The sequence below is a fragment of the Stegostoma tigrinum genome, chromosome 12 (genome assembly GCF_030684315.1).
Source record: "Stegostoma tigrinum isolate sSteTig4 chromosome 12, sSteTig4.hap1, whole genome shotgun sequence".
Classification (NCBI taxonomy): domain Eukaryota; kingdom Metazoa; phylum Chordata; class Chondrichthyes; order Orectolobiformes; family Stegostomatidae; genus Stegostoma; species Stegostoma tigrinum.
In genome coordinates, this window is record NC_081365.1 from 57,601,163 (window position 1) to 57,623,127 (window position 21,965).

At 39.6% G+C, this 21,965-nt stretch overlaps 1 protein-coding gene across 11 annotated transcripts in view; it reads right to left on the reverse strand.

Annotated features, from left to right (window-relative positions):
• The window catches only part of dmd (dystrophin), a 1,835,475-nt gene that overhangs the window by 821,748 nt on the left and 991,762 nt on the right, over window positions 1-21,965 (reverse strand). For all 11 annotated transcript variants that reach the window (XM_059650343.1, XM_048540566.2, XM_048540567.2 and 8 more), the window contains 2 exons: window positions 20,059-20,256; window positions 8,858-9,030 (listed from right to left, as the gene is read on the reverse strand). In XM_059650343.1, the coding sequence (XP_059506326.1) occupies window positions 8,858-9,030; window positions 20,059-20,256 (371 nt within the window). The remainder of the gene's footprint in view (window positions 1-8,857; window positions 9,031-20,058; window positions 20,257-21,965) is intronic.

Here is a 21,965-nt window from a genome sequence, read left to right on the forward strand (position 1 = left end):
GGTTTGGGCCCAGCAACAGTAAAGGGATTGCAATGTAGCTGCAAGTTAAGATTGTGCGAGACTTGGGGAAATTGCTAGTCGTGGTGTTCCCATTAATCTGGTAATCCTGTCTTTCTGATATAACTTGTCAATTTGAAGTTTGTTTCTGGGATTATTTAATGGGCGTGTTTACAGAATATGGAAGCACATGAAGCTCACAGACAGCTGGAGTGAATGAACCATTAACATTTAGGAATGGCAGCAAGAGCAGGATGAGGGTGATTGGCAAAGAACAGAGAAAAGGACAGAAGGTAAAGAGTCTGATGTCAAAGTTTCCTTGGCTGGAAAGATTGTTTCCATGAGGAATCCAATTGAACATTGAACATAGAACATTACAGGCCTTTCGGCCCTCAATGTTACGCCGACCCGTGAAACCAATCTGAAGCCCATCTAACCTACACTATTTCATTATCATCCATACCTTTATCCAATGACCATTTAAATGCCCTTAAAGTTGGCAAATCTACTACTGTTGCAGGCAGGGCATTCCCCACCCTTACTACTCTGAGTAAAGAACCTACCTCTGACATCTGTCCTATTCAATCACCCCTCAATTTAAAGCTATGTCCCCTCGTGCGAGCCATCACCTTCCAATGAAAAAGGCTCTCACTGTCCATTTTATCTAATCCTCTGGTCATCCTGTATGTCTCTATTAAGTCGTCTCATAACCTTCTTCTCTCTGAAGAAAACAGCCTCAAGTCACTCAGCCTTTCATCATAAGACCTTCCCTTCATTCCAGGCAACATCTTGGTAAATCTCCTCTGCACCCTTTCCAATGTTTCCACATCCTTCCTATAATGCAGCGACCAGAATTGTATGCAATACTCAAGTGTGGCCGCACCAGAGTTTTGTACAGCTGCAACACGACCTCATGGCTCCGAAACTCAATCCCTCTACCAATAAAACCTAACACACCATAAACCCTTTTAACAACCCTATCAACCTGGATGGCAACTTTCAGAGATCTGTGCACATGGACACCGAGATCTCTCTGCTCATCCACACTATCAAGAATCTTACCATTAGCCCAGTAATCTGTATTCCTGTTACTCCTTTCAAAGTGAATCACCTCACACTTTTTCCACATTAAACTCCATTTGCCACCTCTTATCCCAGCTCTGCAGCTTACCTATGTCCCTCTGTAACCTGGAACATCCTTCCCCGCACTATCGACAACTCCACCGACTTTAGTGTCATCTGCAAATTTATTAACCCATCCTTCTATGCCCTCATCCGAGTCTTTTATAAAAATGACAAACTGCAGTAGCCCCAAAACAGATCTTAGCGGTATGCCACTAGTAACTGAGCTCGAGGGTGAACATTTCCCTTCAACCACCACCCTCTATCTTCTTACAGCGAGCCAATTTCTGTTCCAAACTGCTAAATCACCCTCAATCCCATGCCGCCGTATTTTCTACAACAGCCTACTGTGGGGAACCTTATCAAATGCTTTACTGAAATCCATATATACCACATCGACCATTTTACCCTCCTCCACCAGTTTGGTCACTTTCTCAAAGAACTCAATAAGTTTTGTGACCCATGACCTACCCTTCAGAAATCTGTGTTGATTATCCCTAATCAAATTATTCCTTTCTAGATGATTATAAATCCTATCTCTTATAATTCTCTCCAACACTTTACCCACAACCAAAGTAAGGCTCACTGGTCTATAAGTCCCAGGGTTGTCTCTTTTCCCCTCCTTGAACAACGGGACAACATTTGCTAGCCTCCAGTCTTCTGGCACTATTCCTGTAAACAATGATGACAAAGATCAAAGCCAAAGGCTCTGCAGTCTCATCTCTAGCTTCCCAGAGAATCTGAGGATAAATCCCATCCAACCCAGGGGACTAAAATATTTTCACACTTTCCAGAATTGCTAACACCTCCTCCTTATGAACCTCAATCCCACCTAGTCTAATAGCCTGTATCTCAGTATTCTCCATGACAACAATGGAACTTATGGAGTTGTATAGGTTGGTAAATAAAGAATGGGATTGGACAGCACAGAAATGGCAGATAAGATACTGAAATTGATTAAGTATGGCAAAAGGGCAGGAACAGTTAAATAATGTAACTTTTACTTAAAAGCTACAAATTAAGATTGATGAGATTTGAATAAAAATGCTTAAGAAGAGCTACCAGGTGAAGAAAAAGAACACACCCACAATGATTCTTTCAGCAAAGCAGATGTTGACATTCGAAACCATTCAGAATTTCTACACAGTCTACCTCTTGTGGGCATGTCAGACAACAAAATTTAAAGGAAGGAAAGCTTAGTTCTAACGTTACCATGAAATTTGAATCCAGAATAAGGGTCTTTTCCTGGTACAAGATTGGTAGTTAAGAAGCTATTTTCTGCAATTATAGATGTTGGTGTGACAGCCATTTGCCAAAGAAGTAGTGTTTATCCCTCAAATTGTAATGAACCCATTAGATGTAAACCTTTGCAACTATCTTTGGAACCAATTTCTAATTAGACCACCTTACTCTTGACTGTAAAGATGTTACATTGTCAGATTATTGACACAATTTGTAGTCATGACATATCCGTAGGCCTGTTTTTCTATATGGGCAGCTGAGTGGCACTACTTTTTTTGAGTGAGACATTTTGGGAATATATTCTGATGAAGTCTCCGTTGAGAAAGTAGCTGGAAACCATGTACTTGAGGAAATAATGTCTTGGAGATACTCATTCAATTGTAAACTTTGGCTGATTTTTACTAGTTGTATAAGAACGTTGCTTCTGATCATGAGCCTTCCTCGAGTTTTCTTTTTCCTATATTAACTGTCTAGGAAGCCAATGGATTTCATTCCTGACAAACAAATTAGCCCTTAGCGGATTTACCTGTGCATCTAACTATGTGGCCTGCCTATCTGAGAGCTGTCAACAGATGTGGGATCCAGTGCTTTTTCCCTTTTGTGGTCTCCAGTAAAGGAAAGGGAGGTAATGTTGTTTGATGGCATGATTATCCAAGCTTGCTGGATTTATATGGCCTACTTTTAGCTATTCAGTGAGTTCCATGAATCTCACTACGGCAGTCCTAGTAAAATGTAACAATTTGATAGAATCGTTTATTTACTCATTTTCTTTCCTTTGAGTGAGAAAATAAGTGATTTCTACTTGCCATGTGTGATGTGATTGTGGTAAGCAAAAGGTGTCGCAAAATGTCAATTACATTAAATAAAACAAAGAACTTTCAATTTCACGACACATTTTATGACCACAGAACATCCCAAGTACTTTATGGGCAATAAAGCCCTTTAATAGGACAGTTACTATTGTCATGTAATGAAAAGTGGGAAACACATTTGTATACACCAAACTCACACAAACAGAAATAATAAACATGATGAGATATTCTAGCTTAATGATCCTTGTTGCAACATAAATTTATGGACATGAATCCAATGCTGATGTTTAAATAGCGCTATGACAACCCAAGAGGATTACCTCTGATGGTGTCACTTGAAATGTAACATTAGATTGTACGTTCAGGCCTTGACCTGAGGATTAAATCAACGTTCTGTGAACACTAAACTGATAATGTTATCCCTGAGCAAAGGTGGAATTCTTTCCTCATTATTTTGCTTCTGATATTGTTTGCAGATAATAGTCTCCTGGGAATCTAGTGCAGCCATTGTCATCAATGTTAGCTTTGGCAGCAGATTCATACAAGATAGCTGGAATATGCAGCGAACAAGATAAAACTAGAGGCCAACTGTACAAGATACTCAACAAGAAATACAACAGTGAATTCAGAAGTAATATGTTTTCTTAGAGAGTGATAACAATATGGAAATCATTACTGCAGGGACTGGCCGAGGGAAACAGATGCATTTCAGAGGAAGATGGACAAACCCATTCAGAAGAAGGAATACAAGGTAACAATGATAGATGAGGAAAAACAGAAGGAGATTGAAAAGTAACATAACCATCAGCATGGACCTGCTGGGCTGGCGGGCCTGATGCCATGCCATATATCATATATAAAAATGTTTTGGAGTTTCACATCACAGAAACCCCGAAGAGATAAATCTTGCTGCCAGCATGCTTACCTACTTGTTCATAAATCTTTAAACCCATCACCACTGTGTAATTGTGATTTCCAATAACACAACAGATGGAATACTGGACATAGCTGCAAAATAAAAGCTGCCTTACGACACTTGTACTAGAATCACCTCTGAGATGTCATAGCTCATGCCACTGGTTTACAGATTTGAAAGAATAAACAAGCTGGATTGCAGAATATAGAGTCATAGAATTGTACAGCTCAGAAACAGATCCTTCTGTCCAACTTGCCCATGCCAACCAGATATCCTCATCTGATCTGGTCCCATTTGCCAGCATTTGGCCCATAACCCTCTAAACCCTTCCTATTCATGTATCCATTCAGTTGCTTTTTAAATGTTGTAATTGTACCAACCTCCACTAGCTCAATCCATACACATGCCACCTTCTGCATGAAAAGATTGCCCATCAGGTCCCTTTTATATCTTTCTCTTTTCACATTAAACTTATGTCCTTTAGTTTTGGGCTCTCCTATCCTGGGAAAAAGACTTTGGCTATTCACCCTATCCATGCCCCTCATGATTTTATGAACGTCTTTGTAGGTCACCCCTTAGTCTCCCACTCTCCAAGGCAAATAGCCCCAGCTTATTCAACTTCTCCATATCGCTCAAACCCTCCAACCCTGGCAGAATCTTTGTAAATCTTTTCTGCAACCTTTCAAGTTTAACAACATCTTTCCTATAGCAGGGAGACCAGAATTGAGTGTACTATTCGAAAAGCAGCCTGGCCAATGTCCTGTGCACTCTCAACATGACATGCCAACTCCTTAAATCAATGCACTGACCAATAAAGGCAAGTGTAGCAATGCCTTCTTCACTACTCTGTCTACCTCTGACTTCACCTTCAAGGAAGACTGAACCTGCACCCCAAGATCTCTTTGTTTGGCAACACTGCCCATGATCCCACCCTATAAGTGTATAGGTCTTACCTCAATTTGCCTTACCAAAATGCAATACCTCACGTTTATCTACATTAAACTCCATCTGCCACTGCCCAATCCATTGGCCCATCTGATCAAGGTCCCGTTGCTCTGTGAGATAATGTACTTCATTGCCCAATACAACACCAATGTTGGTGCCATCCGCTAATTTACTAACCATGCCACTTATATTCACATCCAAATCTAATACCAAAATATAATTAGAAATCCTGAAAGCTAACATAAAAAATTGGAATTCAACCAATGTGGTTAACTACAAAAAAATGCGGCTTCAGCCACAGATGTTTATTCATGTCCATTCTTCAGTTTTGTGTCATTTTCAAATTGTTGGGTTTTGGGGTCTACCAAGCCATAAGGCAGGAGTGTGGTGGTTATCATTGCCTTGCCTGGATGAGTTCAGTTCCAAACACACTTAAGAAATTAGACACAATCGAAGATAAAGCAGCTTGCTTGGTTCAGATCACACTCAACACGCAGTTCCTTCACACACAGTGGCAGCAGTGTGTGCCATCATACAACATGTACTGCAGAAACTCACCAATAATCCTTTGACAGCAACCTCTACCAATGAACTCAAGAAGAGGAGCAGACAAGGGCATGGGATCACCATGACCTACGCATTGTCCTCCAAGTCACACACCAAATGGGAGTCTATCAATGTTCTTTCTTTTACTGAGGTGGTCATTTTTGAAAATTAAGTGGAGGTAGTCTGTGAGAGAGTGTTCACCAAGTGGCTTCTGCAGCTGGCATCAGGTTCTACTTTGCAGCGTCTTCAAGCACCCTTCAGTGGATCCCTTGATGAGCCTCAGACTTGTTCTTTAGAAAGAGAAGCTGGAAACCTTAACTGTTTATGATGTCGAATCATAGAATCCTTGCCGTACTAAATAGACTCGATTTGGCCTATAGAGTCCGCCTAGACCCTTGAAAGAGCATTCTGCTGAGACCCAGTCCCTTACTCTAGGTCTGTAATCCTGCATTTTATCCTGGCTAATCCACTTTGCCTGCACATCTCCAGGCACTGCGGACAATTTAGCATGGCCAGTCCGCCGAATCTGCATATTTCTGGATTTTGGAAAGGCAAAGTTGAGATCTGGGAATCCAATTTTCACACAGCAGACACCTACAAACAGCAACATGATAATAATCAGATTGTCTGATTGTGTGACATGGATTCTAGGAGAAATAGTGGATAGTGGTGATAATTTGTCTTCTCTTCTTTGCAACAGTGCCGCAGAGTCTTCAATGATGATCTGAAAATGCAGACATGACCTTGGTCTCATGTCACCCTCAAAAGATAGTGCAGCACTTCACTCAATGCCAACTGAGCCATAGCTGACCAGGTCAGCGAAAGTAAGTTTTTCTTTCCCCTTTATTCATTAACGGGATGAGGGCATCCCTGGCTTGGCAGCGTTTATTGCCCATCCCTAATTGCCCATCCCTAGTTGCCCAGGGGGCAGTTATGACTCAACCACATTGCTGTGGGTCTGGAGACACATGTAGGCCAGACCAGGTCAGGGTGGCAGTTTCCTTCCCTAAAGGATGTTCGTGAACCAGGTGGATTTTTTTCCCGACAATCAGCAATGGATTTGTGGTCATCATGAGGTTCTTGATTACAGACAATTTTCTGAATTCAAATTCCGCTATCTGCCATGGCAGGATTCAAACCCTGGTCCCCAGAATGTTATCTGGGTCTCTGGATTAACAGTCCAGCAATACTACCACCAGGCCATTTCCTCCCCTAATGGCCACAGTAAAAATAGCAAGCAATGGATTGAAACTATCACAAAGACGCACTTTCTTCCTTTTAAACCTCATGAAACACCATCAGATGATTAACCTTAGAAACACTTACTGATAATATCAAGACCGTATTAAACTGTGCACACTTACAGCGGTTTCAAGAAACACTAGCATCCATTTGAGTAAAATAATTTTTTTTGATTGCGTTTGTTGGATTTCTACTGAAGGTTATAGAATCAACAGCACATGGGTCTCAGATTTAAATTCAGGCAGCTGTAGTTTTGTACATGTAGTTTTGTTATCTCAGACTCCAGCATTGGCATGTCCTACCATCTCTGTAGTTTTGTGTATATTTTTTATATAGATAATACAGACACAAGTTAAGATGTAAGTTAAACACTTCACAAATAGTATAATTGCTTTGCACAATAAGGTTACCCAACTTAAGTGTTATTGTTCTTGTGGTACATTAAATTATGGATGGTTAGCAGTATTATAAAAGTAATTTCTTCCAATTCAGATGATATCCTAAGTTGTGAAAGAAAAGCACAATGATTTACAATTGCCATCTGAACACCGAGATTAAATTACAGTCCTGCTTACTTATCATACAGAATTCTTTCATAAAATCGACTACAGCCTCAGGAAAGTGAAGATGGCACCGAAATCACACTGCGCTATAAGTAACAATAGCAATATCACCATGAATAGGAAGGAAAGATATTTTCTGATCTTTGTGTAGTGCCACAGGCAGCTCACCAGTAGTTCACGCAAGCAGACTCGAAGAGAATGTATGTCGGTCATTGGAAGGAGTGGAGGTACCATCCTCACCAAAGAACTTGGATGCAGTTTCCAGCAAGAAATCAGTGGATAGCAATCAGAAGCACAAACTTTGCATTTAATTTGCAGTTTAGGCATTTCATCTTAACCAACAGGGGTGCTGGGTCGTGGCTCTGAAGTAGGGTTACATGGTAATTAAAAGCTTAATGCAGACACAATAAATGGTTCAATTCTTGACACACCAAGTCATTTTCACAAGAATTCTCCTCAAGGCAGAAAGCAAAGGCATGTGATTTGTTGTCTCACAAATATCATTTTTTACGATGCAGTTGTACGATCCAAGTACTACAGGTTTGCACTTACAAGTCTGAAGTGTCGCCACAGTGCCAACTGCCTATATTGATTAGTCTAAAGAAAAAATGATATTAAAAGAACAGGGAACCACAGTCTAAACCAAAGACAACACATAGAAAGAGATAATGGGAACTGCAGATGCTGGAGAATCCGAGATAACAAAGTGTGAAGCTGGATGAACACAGCAGGCCAAGCAGCATCTTAGGAGCAGTGCTCCTCATTGAGATGTTCCATTAAAAAAATCATTGCTGAACTATTCTTTTATTGCTTTTCAATCAAGTGAGGTCTATTACAAGTATTTGTTTGGTCATTATAAATGTTGGCTTTCGATGTTTGGCAGCACTGTCATTGTAACTTTCAGAAGACTAGTTAAATCCAATCACTAACTTCTGGCATGATTCTTGGATTTCTTTTTTTAAGGGAAGAAAGGGACAATATTTCAACTTGTTTTCTTCAACATGAAGGGTCTTGTCTTGTAATTCAAAGTAAACATAATCATATGCATTGGATTCTTCTGCAACATAGGAATACTGTTTACTTAGATCAGTTGATTTCTTTTTCCCAGAAAGGACTAAGTTGCAGACAAGAGCAGTTTGAACTTTTAAGACAAGTACATAAAGGCATGAAGTAAAATTCCCTGGTGTGCTGTTTCAGCACAGTCATTAACCGTGCGCTAGAATGGTATACCAAGTAATTTCATATGAATATCTTAATCAGTATATTACCAGAAGTAATTAAGCTTCATTAACAGTGATTACACTGTGCAGCAGAGGGTTCAACTCATCAGCAAAGAGAAAAATTTGCAACTGATTCTTTAAGTCTTAGTACATCGATACTAAAGGTCATAGTTCCACCACAAAGTAGTTCATCAAGGTGGCTAAATGACAAAATTGTGCAACAGTTAAAATTAGTGAGGACAAAGTACTTACATGTGTCTATCATTGTACATCTTGTTTACATTCTCCCATTTAGCATCAAGTTGATCCAATGCCTCCTGTATATGTTCAGCTTCTGTATAAGGGATGCTCTGTAGAATTGCAGGTTTCTTGCTGTGTACTGCTTCTACTCTGTCCGAAAGTTTCTCCAAGCTCCTTTTTATGTTCTGCAGTTCAGAAAACAGGTTTCAAAACCAAAAAAAAATTGCACACTTGTGATTTGTGACGAGGATGTTTATAAATATTGAGAGTACTGTAAGCCTAATCAACAAAAAAGGATAATCAAAATGTCCTTACAATGATTTTCTTTTACAGTAAATTCAACCCATTAGCAACACTGATGTCAAGGCAATATGATTGTACAATGCTTTAGGGACTCAGATTCAAAGCCCAGTGTGGCAGCTGCTTGAACATAAAGCTAAGTCTTTGTAACTATCTTCAAATATTATAACTCAACCATCCGGCGTACTGGTATTCTTCAGGGAAGGAAATCTGCCACTTTCTCCCAGTTTGCCCAACATATGATTGCAATGCCACAGCAAAGTAGCTTACTCTGAATTACCCTTGAAAATGATTCTTGTGAGCTGCTCAGAAAGAGGTAATTAATGATGGACAACAATTACTGGCCTTACTATTGACACACATCCCATGAAAAAGCAATTTTTTTCTACAAGTAATTATTTTTGGAAGGAGAATTGATGCTGCAATCACAACCATTGTCATTAAAAGATGACGACTGATGATTTGAGAATACAGTGCCAATTTTCAGCACTATCAGAAACAAGACTTTTAACAAATAGACAAGTGACAGCATTGCTAAACAGTCAGAAAGGTCAGATTCCAAGTTGAGCTCTGAAGCAAAAGGTCGCAGATGACCATTTGGGGTCACACACTCCATTGAGCAATGGCAATTGTCATGGAAAGACTCTGGTGGACTGGTCCGATTGCCATCAAGGATCTATTTTTGACATTTACATACAACACACACACACACACACACACACACACAGACAGACACACACAGACACACACAGACACACACACAGACATACACAATTTTTAGGTCTGAGATCCCATCAAAATGTCCAAAGTGGTTCAGTATAAAACCACTGGTCCTCCATTTTGGAATGTATTAGTTTAAAAAGCAATGTTCTCATTGCTAGTTGGAAATTAGAGCAAAATGTGTTTCCTCACACACCTAATTTATCTCTGGTCAGATTCTCTTGTTTCATGATGTATTTGTACAAAATCAATATTCTCCTTCTGCCTACAGAATCTGTCAATAATCCATTCCAGATGCATTTTTCTTCAGAATGTGTTTTGTGTTCTTTAAATAAATGGACTGTTGGGATTTTGGATACATTTCCTACTCCTTATAGCACTAATGAGAAGTATCATGAATTCTGGTTTTAAGTATTTTTGTAAACTAAATTTGGCAATTTGAAAGAGGTCAACCAAAAGCAAGTGAACGTTTTAGAAACCCCTAATCACACTGTTTCAGCTTCAAAACTTCACTGATCAAAAAGTCTCCTGCACGGGAACTATTCAGATGATTTTTTTCCATTATTAATGGATAAACAGCTTTAAAAGTTCCAACAGTAATTTGATTAGGTTTAACTGATTATTTGCAAAAGCTTAAACTGCAACGGTTCACTGGTCTACAAGGGTTAATTTTATGATATCTTGGATAACGGGAACGGTATAACTATCTACAGTTGTTTCATTCATGGTCTTCCCTCATGTTCACACGTGTCTGTACTGCCTTCAGTTCTATTCACAACTCCTCAGATGATGGGCTGAATCTTTTGAGAAGTAGCAATCTCCATCAGACTGCCAATCTGCTGCCTTTGTTCAGACATTACTCATTTCTGCTCTGTATTTCCAAACCAGATCTCTTGAAAAGTGCAGAACACACCTGTTTTTGGACTCAATTCTCCCATCGTTACATCATCAAGGAAATTCAGACTTTGCCACCTTTTATATGATCTGGAATACTTTTAGATTTCAAGGTCAGATTGGAATTTTGACAAGCAATAGAGAAAAACATTTTGCTTGTAAGGTATGTGGGTGAGGGTGTAGGATTACAGGTTATAATGTCAGAAATAGGTTGGAATGTGAAAGGTTGGTTGCCCTATAGGGGAAGGGGATAATGTGGGAGCTGGGTCCATGAGGGGTAAACTGACAGATGGGTGGGGGAAAAAGGGTTGGTTGGCAGATGGATCAGGGCCACGTGGTGAGAGGTGGGTTAGTTTGGGGGTTTGAGGGAAGTCAGGCCAGAAAGTAAATGTCTCAGTTAAGGTCGGGGGGAAGGCGGTGAGCCGCTGTTGGTGGGAGTATCTGGTGGTGAGGTCCAATCAGGTCAGGGTCAGTGGGGTTGGGTTGGGTTGGAGTGGCACATATTGGATTGACGGAGTCAGGGATTCAATTTTACAGTCACCCAGGATTAAGAGCAGGTTTTAATCCCTCTAAATTTTCCTGGATAACTACTTAGGTAAATGAAGTGGAGATAGTAGGAACTGCAGATACTGGAGAATCTGAGATAACAAGGTGTAGAGCTGGATGAACACAGCAGGCCAAGCAGCAGAGGAGCAGGAAGGCTGACGTTTTGGGTCTCGACCCTTCTTTCTGAAGAAGGGTCTAGACCCAAAACGTCAGTCTTCCTGCTCCTCTGATGCTGCTTGGCCTGCTGTGTTCATGCAGCTCTACATTTTGTTATCTAGGTAAGGGAACTGGAACTTTCCAAAGACTCTGACTTGAACTCAGCATGAGAGATTTTTAAAGTGGTCTCGACAGCATGTAAACCTCCCATTGGAAGTTCCCAGCTAGTTAATGGGTCAGGAAATCTCAGGGATGCTGCAGTGCATCTTTCAGGATATGACAGTCTTTCAAACAAAAGATCTGGGTGAATGAAGCAGTCTGCACCCATGTGCACAAAGAATCAGACAACATACAGGCTCAAGCTGAAGGATGGCAAATAAGATGTGTGCCACAAAGATGCGAGGCAGTTGCCATCTCGAGCAAGAGACTGTCTAACAACAAGCTTGCCATGACGTTCAAAGACCCCCTCCTGGGACTAGCTTTTTAAACACTGTTGCTATAAGAGCAGGTCAGAGACAGGGAACTCTGTGGGGTGTGCGGCTAATCTCCTGACTGCTTCAATATTTCCAACATCTCCGAGGCACAAGTCAAGACTGTGGCAATGTATTCCCAGTTTTTGGGCATGAGTGCAGTTCCAACGCACTGAAGAAGCATGGCACCATTCCAGGACAAATGAACCTTCTTCATTGACCGTCCATCTATGACCTTCAAAATTCAACCCCTGCTCCCAGTGGTGCACTAGAGCACCTAGTAAACTCAAAAACTTTGGACTGACTTAGAATGGAACGACTTCTTGATCCTTCACTATCATTGGGTCAAATTCCTGAAACTCCCTTTCTAAAGGGCTGTGGGTTCACCTACATCATAATGATTATAAAGGTTGAAAAAGCTGGTTCACCACGAATTTGTCCAGTGCAGCAAGAAATGGGCAATAAATGCTGGCTGTAGCAGCATTAGCCACATTTAACTTCAATACCTGTGGCTTAAACATACATTGGACCTGAAGAGAAACATAAATTCAAAAGCTCTTGCTAGAAATACGAATAAAATTAATTTGAACCAATGTTAATGCCTGATCTAAAATCAGATGTGCATTACCCCTTGAACACCCACAGTGATTTTCTAGTTAAAATCATTCCCAAAATATACATGCTTTAGTCAAAGGAGACACACACTTGAAAAACTAAAGGGTGTTGGTATGAGAAAGAGGACCGTGTGAGAGAAGATTGACCCAAAAACAAGTAAGAACACATTTCAAAAGCCTTGCCACTTTTACCTTCAGTCCATTGTGTTTGGAAAAAAAGAACCGTCCAATGTACTATCACTGAGTGATAAATACAAAATGGCACAATGAATTATATTGAATGACCAAAATCACACATTGTTGTGGCACTGATGACCCAGAAATATATGAAAACATACAAGTTCCAAAATGATGACTGACTATTCAACCTAACTAATTGAGGCTCCATGTGAAGAAATATTCCATATCACATCAATCTCTCCAGATTACCTTTCCTTCATTTATCAAGCCAATTAAACCTTGGATGTTGGCACAGTAGCTGCTAATCTTGGAAACAGGCTCTCCAGCTTTTCAAATCTCTGAAAACAAACTTCCCTTCTTTTCTGTTCTAAATCTTTTACATCTAACCGTATGCATCTAACCACTTACTCTTGATGCCTCAGCTACCAGTATCAAACTGTTTTAACTTGTCACACATTTCAGAATATTGAAGCATTCTATCAGATTACACAACAATCTACATCTTACGTTCAATGCTGCTTAGAATAGGCATGGATTAACCCCCTAAATCTAGGCATCACCATACTAAATCTGGAGTACCGGATGTTTGATGTCAAGATTGCAAGACAGCATCGACTGAACCTTTGCTAGAATGAAGCTTCTCAAATTTCAATATCTAAAAAAAATGAATTTTTGGTGCAGACGGGAGCCTGATGCCTGCAAAGGATTGTTGTACCAACCAAAACCCTGTAATTGAGAAGACTCATTAAAACTGAAGATGAAGTAAAAGAGGATCAACAGTTTCATGTAGCTAGGCTCTGAAGATGAAAAACCACATTCAGCAGGGTTTATTACAAATCTGTTTGTGACAAATTAATTCCAAATTATATTAATTTCAGTAAAAATACTTAAAAACTACACCATTCAAAGAGAGCGTACAAGATGTGATGACTGATTATAATTTAGATGATTGGGAAGTGCTAGTTCTGAAGGGCACACAAATTAGCTTTTGAAGCCTTACTGCAGTCACAAACACTAATACATTTATTAACATGCTTCTGCTCTCTTTCTTGCAGTATGGGATCTTCTTTTGATTTTGGGCAATAGTTTAATTTGAACTACAGTGACAAACATTGACCTGTCTGACATTCTGGAGTGGACTTAATGAGAACTATTAGATGGAAATTTCAAAGCCAAGATGGATCAAACAAACAATACATTTCCAACGCCCATAAAATCCCCCTCTGACCTGCTCTTATAGCAACAGTGTTTTGGATACTGGAGTCGCTTTCCACTACATGAGTTATTGTCAGCCCCCGGTTTACTGAGGGATTTTTGGAAATATCCATGCTGACTACAGGAATGCTTGTTTGGCCCTTGGCTTATTGTTCCATGAGTTGATGAATGGGACTGGCACTGTTATTTTATCTTTTTGCCACCCTGAAGAATTTTTTTATTTACATCCTCTAAAATAGAAGTCAAACAGAACGCATATGCAGGGGATAAACAAACAGGAATGCCCATCTCAAACAAGAGAGAACCTAACCAGTGCTTCTTGACATTCAGTGGTATTACCATTACTGAGTTCTCTACAATTAACATTCCGGCAATTACTATTGGCCGGAAAGCTAACATAAGTAGCCATATGAATACAGTGGCTCCGTGAGTACGTCAGAAGTGAGGAGTCCTGAAGTAACTCAGCTCCCAACTCTCAAAGCCTATCAAGCATTTGCAAGGCACAAGACAGGGGTGTGGCAGAATACCGTCCACTTGCCTGGATGGGTGTAGCTTGAACAACGCTCAAGCAGCTTGAGATCATCCAGGACCTAGCAGCCCGCTTGATTGGCACTATTCCTACACTGGCTGGTGTTACCATGAAGGATTCTCCTTCTCAACCTCTCCCATGCTGTCACTTTTACCTCAGAGTGAACCACTTCCATGGCCTCAAGCCTGTATCATTATGCATCATGGATTCTACCTGCCATGCAGTCTGGGTGCTGGGTATCTGTTCCTCACTCTTGAGGCTGTACTACTAAAGTAGGCTGTTCCTCTGGAATCAACAGCATGTCTATTCTTAAATAAATCACTAGAAGGAGACTAGAAATTGAAAATTTGCATTTAATAGTTATCGTAAAACCGCAGGAAATGGAAACGGGATTTGGTAGTTCGGCCCTTTGTACCTGTATGTCCTTTGCCAAGCCTGTTCCTTGCAGCCTAGTTCTTATGAGGACAAGATGGAAAGCTTCACTTTCTTGTCTCTTTTTAGAAATTTCTCATATTTTTACCAGATCTGGGAAAAACTATTGTCTCCCGCTCAGCAGCTTATGTAAATTCTATTTACAGTGTAATATACAGATTATGGACTTCAACTTTCTTCTACAGCTCTTCCATTTTGCTCTCTTCTCAACAGCATGGGACTGTTGGTGTCAGAGCTGCCACATTCTATCGATCCACATTGTTATTAACATATTTACTCCCCATTTCACTGCAGAGTGGAGGACAGGGGTTCAGATCAATTAGTCACGATCACTCCCATCTGGATGAGTTTGGAAAATCTCAATTTGCACCAACTTAGCAGCGTCTTTCAGCCAGTTGAAAACCACATGCCTTTGGAACATTCGTTCACTTTTTTGAATACCTTACACTTGGTTTCACACTAACTGAAAACTTTTTCAGCATGTTTGCATTTTGCTGCTTCTGCGTGCATACATCGTGAATGTACAGAAGTCACAAATTACACTGACTGTAGACAGATAGTAAGAGAGAATGTTCTGAACAGGCAGTCCATGCTGACAGGCATGTTCTTGTCCTCTTGGGGCAGCTCAATTACTTTCACGGCTTTAAACTGCAGGAGAGAGAAGAGGCAAGGACAGGTACGGAGGGAGTTATCTCAAGTGTGCTTGCTTCTGGATATCACCCTTGACAGATTTAACTGCATGTTCTCGGATCCCTCAGGAGATGATTGCTGTTCTGCATCTTTACTTCAGAGTATTTTGATCACCCTTAATATAATCTAATCATTCTGTTTAACTGAAACCACTTGTATATTAGCCTTTTCTGAGGTTATTACTTAACATGAGGCACGTAAAATTTGATAAAAGTTGTGCACCAAATCCTGCATCATCCAATCTAATCCTTTTAAAATTCTTAGAATTATTGAGTATAGAAGAGAAGCTTTGGCCCATCCAGTTTGTGCCACTGAAAGTACAACACTACCTACACTGGTCCTAATTTCTTGAACTAGGCCCATAGCCTTGAATGTTGTGACACTTCAAATGCTCATCCAAGTACTTTTTAAAGGGTGAAAAAGGTTTCCCTCAAATCCCTTCTAAACCTCCTGCCTTTCACATTAAAAGTGTACCCCCTTGTTCTTATCCCTTTGACTATGGAGAATAGCTGTTTTCTATTCACCCCGTACATGTCCTTCGTAATGTTATACACCTCAAACAGGTTACTCCTCAATCCTTTCCAAAGAAAACAACCTGATTTATCCAGCCTCACTTCATTGTTCATATGCTCCATCCCAGACAACATCCTGATGAATCTCTTCTGCATCCCTTCCAATGCAATCACATCCTTCCTATGGTGTGGTGACCAGAACTGCATGCAGTACACCAGTTGCAGCCTGACCCAAGTTCTGCACAACTCCAAAATAATCTCCTTGCTCTTATAACTGATGCCTTGACTTGGGGTGGGAGGAAGGGATGGGTGAGAGGAAGAACCGGTTAGGGAGGCAGAGACAGGTTGGACTGGTTTTGGGATGCAGTGGGTGGGGGGGAAGAGCTGGGCTGGTTGTGTGGTGCAGTGGGGGGAGGGGACGAACTGGGCTGGTTTAGGGATGGAGTAGGGGAAGGGGAGATTTTGAAGCTGGTGAAGTCCACATTGATACCATTGGGCTGCAGGGTTCCCAGGCGGAATATGAGTTGCTGTAACCACACAACCAGCCCAGCTCTTCCCCCCCACCCACTGCATCCCAAAACCAGTCCAACCTGTCTCTGCCTCCCTAACCTGTTCTTCCTCTCACCCATCCCTTCCTCCCACCCCAAGCCGCACCCCCAGCTACCTACTAACCTCATCCCACCTCCCTGACCTGTCCGTCTTCCCTGGACTGACCTATCCCCTCCCTACCTCCCCACCTACACCCTCTCCACCTATCTTCTTTACTCTCCATCTTCAGTCCATCTCCCCCTCTCTCCCTATTTATTCCAGTTCCCTCTCCCCATCCCCCTCTCTGATGAAGGGTCTAGGCCCGAAACGTCAGCTTTTGTGCTCCTGAGATGCTGCTTGGCCTGCTGTGTTCATCCAGCCTCACATTTTATTATCTTGGATTCTCCAGCATCTGCAGTTCCCATTATCTCTCAAAGGCTCAGTAGTGATCTCTGTGATTGTACACCAACTTTCTACCACCACCCTCTGCCTCCTACCACTGAGCCAATTTTGGATCCAACTTGGCAAATTCCCCTGAATCCCATGATCTACTTTCTTTGTTAGTTTTCCACTGGGACTCAGGCTCTTTAAGATGGCTCCAATTACTTGATTTTAATCCCTTGATTGTGCAAACAAGATTTGTTGAATAAGGGTCAAACAACCCCCCCCCATAAGAAGTGAATGCTGCTTTCTGTCAACTTGTGTAGTGTAATTTCATAACCAGCTCCAGTAAAGATAATCTTTGCCAGAATTTCAATGAAAGTATTTTCAAAGAATCTGGTCTTTTAAAAATGCAATCCTTTTAATGTGAGATACAAAATAGAATGCAATGTGCAGTCTGGAAGATCAGCTGCATCTCACTGAAAGGAAAACAGGATCAGAATTGAATTAGAGTTAGCCAGCCCCTTTGACCTGCTTAACAAGAATGTCCTAGTTCACTACTGTGTATTCTACTAAATTAATAGTCATTAAATGAATAATAATTAATGAAAAATTCATTTTCAGCATTCTTAAAAATGATTGTGGGCAATACAAGTTAGAACATTAACATTTTGACTTTCTAAACGTTACATATTTATGTAACAAAAACAACTGTTTGAGAAGAAGTTCATCCCAAATTTTATGTCAGTTAGTGAAAACAGTAGCTGAAAAGTGTATGCACAGTTTTCTTACTTTTACTATTTGATAATGACAATGATGAATGTGTTTATAAGAAAATACATATTCATTAATCAAGTCAAACATATCTCCTTTATTCTCCCACTTTACCACTACACAAAAGTACAAGGACCATTTGTAGCTGCTGCAGATTTATTTCAGGACAGGGTGGAACTGTGCCCACGGCTGCATCTCACAACAATTTGATAGTTCAGCTCAATTAAGCCTAAGGCAATACTTATGTGTCGCCAGGGCAATCAATATCATTAAAGTTGGTATCGGCCAGAATCGTATATAATGTGTGTTAAGGAACAAGGGATTACTTGTTGGTGCAAATCAAAATAAGAGTGTAAAATAAAGATCTGATTGCCAAACAAAAAAATTAATATGCAGAGGTCAATGCTTTTCAGGCCAAGTCAGGGTGCGGTCAAATGCACACCAACGTTTAAAAACTACAAAAAATCATGCTGGTCACAAATGCAGGGAAGCAGACTTGCACTTGCATATATGGAAAATAATAGAGCATATCTGAATTTTTTTTTAAAGTGTGTGGATTTACAAAAAGCATTCCCTCCTTTACTGTGATATTTGGTCATAATGTTGTGAAGCTACAATGATATAATTATGATCTCGAAAAGGTTGCACAGACTCTTAACTGGATATACCAGTCCAAAACCAACATGTTGGAGCAGAAACAGAACTATGTTGGATGATTTCTGCTTGAGATGAGATGCTTGGCCAGATTTTAAAATGTGAATAAATTCTTATGCAACCACCTGGAAACAATTCTTAGCAGCAGCAGATTCCTATGTTCCACTGCCTGATCACCAATGATTCACTGTAAAATTCCAGCTTGATCCTTTCCCCCACTTAAGATAGAAATGGGAGGAATAAAACAAAAAGAACAAATCACCAAGCCAATCTTAAACACAATGGTGTTAACCGGGAAAAGTAAGAGGAATATATGCTCATTTTATCCAATCTTAATCATGCACCAAAATGGACAACTACATCAGGCTAACATCATGTTCCGCCACTTAGTGAATATTCTTTCACTTTTCAGGTTTTTTATATATATCCACTAAACCATGAAACTGATATTTAGTATTTTTGATATATATCGAGATTTAATCCAAAAGTTACATGACAAAGTTACCGAGGGATTAGAATCATGGTGGAGGCAAACAATTATTTTAGAAAGAAATACAGAAAAGCACTGAAGGTATCGGCTACCTGCAATTGACATGGTCGGAAATGGAGATTGCTCTGTGGGATGAGTAGGATAGATGGTCATTTTTATGCTGAGACTATAATCTTTCAGTACGAAACAGATTTGATAATAGAAGAGTGTACCAAAGCTTTCAAATTAGTTAAACCTGGTGGTATCGAATTGAAAAAATTAGAATAGAAGTCTTTAAAAAAGGCGATACAAGGTGAATAAGGAAAATACAGTTTAGCAAATCCAACTGTGAGATAGAACTATGTCTTAAATGAGTTAGCACTAAAGAATAGATGAATAAATTGATTTTGAGATCGAGATAAATGTTGTTACAAGCTAATTCATGAGCAAATAATCAAAAATATCACTTGGCTCACAATACAAAAGCCAGAAGTATTACTGCCTTTACAGAGCACTACATTTGGAATACTATATTCAGCTTTGAGTACAACCTATCAGGATAGGTCTTTAAATAAAGTTTCAAAGTCACCACAACTCAGTTCCTCCACCTAAATGATGAAGAACATGGCAAAGGAAAGTTGTAAACAACTCTTCCCTCTGATGGTAGAAACTGGAATCAGCAAACTCAGGGAAGATAAATAATTCAGAGAAAGAATCAGAAGCATTTTAAAAATCATTTTTCCGAGGAAGCATAATTAGAAAATCAGCTAAGTTTTTTCAGGAGGGAAACGTAAGAAATTAGGATATTCAGGGACATTGAAAGAAAGTCAGAGCTTTTGGTTGTAAAATTAGACCTTTAATGAATAGCTAAGTCATGAAGCAGGCTTAATATGCTAACTGGCCAATTTGTGTTCCGACAAAATGAAATTATCCAGTCAGACACTGCAATTTCAAAAGTTTTGTATGATGACTAAGGTTGAGATAGCTGAACCGCAGCACATTCAGAGGCAGTATGGGTTTTAATAACAGCTATCCAGCAACGTGATTCAAAATACTTTATGGCTTTCATTTTTATGATTAACTGCTTGTACAATCCTCATTTAACCCTGGCTCTAGTTAATGATATTCCCTCACTTCAGCATATCTTACCTTTAAACAAGCATCCTGCTTGGAGAAATCTTCAAAGTCTTTTGCTTGGAGCTCAGGTGAGTTGAACAGAACCTCCACATCACACACAGATTGGTGAAGCTGGCGTATCTCTGCCAGGTAGGTGGAAGGCACATAAGAGGGTTCTGGTAATATCCCTTCAGTCAGCACAGTTACAATGTTCTCTTCATAAATACTTTGCTGGTGTGAAAATACAACATGATATTCAACAACAAACAAACAAATAAACAAACAAGCAAGCACTAGCTGAAATAACAGACTGCATTATTGAGGTTGACAAAACATCTAAGTTTTGAAAAATCATTTTACCCATGGTAGCTGATTGAGCTGTTAGTAAATATGGCACTTCAGGTTCCTAAAATGGCCCTTCAAAGATTCATTTACCACAAAGTTTACACACAGTGCAAATGCAATTTTCTTTGGGAAGTTCGCAAATCAGTTTCCGTAATGACAGAGTTAAAACCAGAATCAAGTTTGAGGAGTATAAATTCAAAACACTGAAATGGATACAGCATTATTCTCCTTTTCTCCAAAATACTGCAAAATACAAAATCCCCTTTTCCAAGGTACTTGACTAGTTATTTGGAGTCAAAATATTAGCCCAATTTGGTGCCTTTCCCCCCATCAAGCAGGAAAGTTCAAATAATTTCTAAGTTGTTCAAAGCGTGACACATTAGTTTTTGCAACATTAAACTTTAGCAGTCTCAGTAATACAAATACTTGTTTGTAGAATTTCAAAAGCAGCTATAAGGCTTCAAAATAAAGTATAAATGTGTATCACTAATTATCTTATTTGGCATAAACCATTATTTTAAACTTGACAGGCAAGTAAATATATGAATTGAGATCACTCAAAATATTTTAACCAACTAGCCAATCCCGGCATCCTCCCCACTTACAACCATAAGTTTTATAAAGCTGTTAATGAACAGAGTGAAGAATTACTCAAATATTTGACATTCACAAATATCTTACAATTTAAAAAGAAGTAGTTTTCAGGCCATGCAAGTGATGACTTTAGATGTTCAGCTTCACCGATATAACATGTTTTTACAATTAAACCAATCGGTATATCGGTTAACTCCGAAAAACTTAGTCAAATAGCAAAAAGGATGAATATAAAAAATGAATTAGGATTGTAATGAAGCAGCATGGAATTCAATGAGAAATATGTCAAAATAGATTTTAAAAATACCATGAAGCCTTGGGTGTCTTCAAGATGGAAGAAGATGTGATGCAGCATTCTGAGCATGTTCCTGTATGTGTGAAACAGGTACAGCTGCAAGCATCTTTTGAGTTCAACAGTGAACATAGCAGTCATGTTTTCAACAGCTCCAAAGAAAATAAACAGTATGTAAAATTGGGCTCAACACCATGCAACTTTTTCCTCCTGATCCTAATGCAGCCTTGAGAACAATAAATTTCAAGTGGAATACATCAAGCACAAATTAATAGCATAGAATAAAGTTATGTGCTTCCTGTCAAAAAGAAAAACCTGGTAACTTGTTTTCTGCAGTTAAATCATCATATCAAACCTTTTTGAACAATGTGTGAACATTAATTTAATTTCGAAGACATAGTTTTGTCAAACTTTCACCTTCAATTCTAAAAACAAAACAATTGCCTCAATGAGTTCATACGTTATTTCAGCAAATGTAAGATATCCTGTTAATAATGATTCAGGCAAAAAAAAGAGTCAAATGCTGGAAATGCTAAGTTATGTATTTAGGGAAATCATGCACTATTAATGCTATCTGTTACTTCAGATTTACACTGAAATGAGAACTTATAGGTGGCCCAAAGGTTGATTTGTTATTTGGCACTTTATATAAATCAAATCCATAGCAATGCGTCATATTTCAGAGTAATAAGTTTAGTGAAGTTTAATT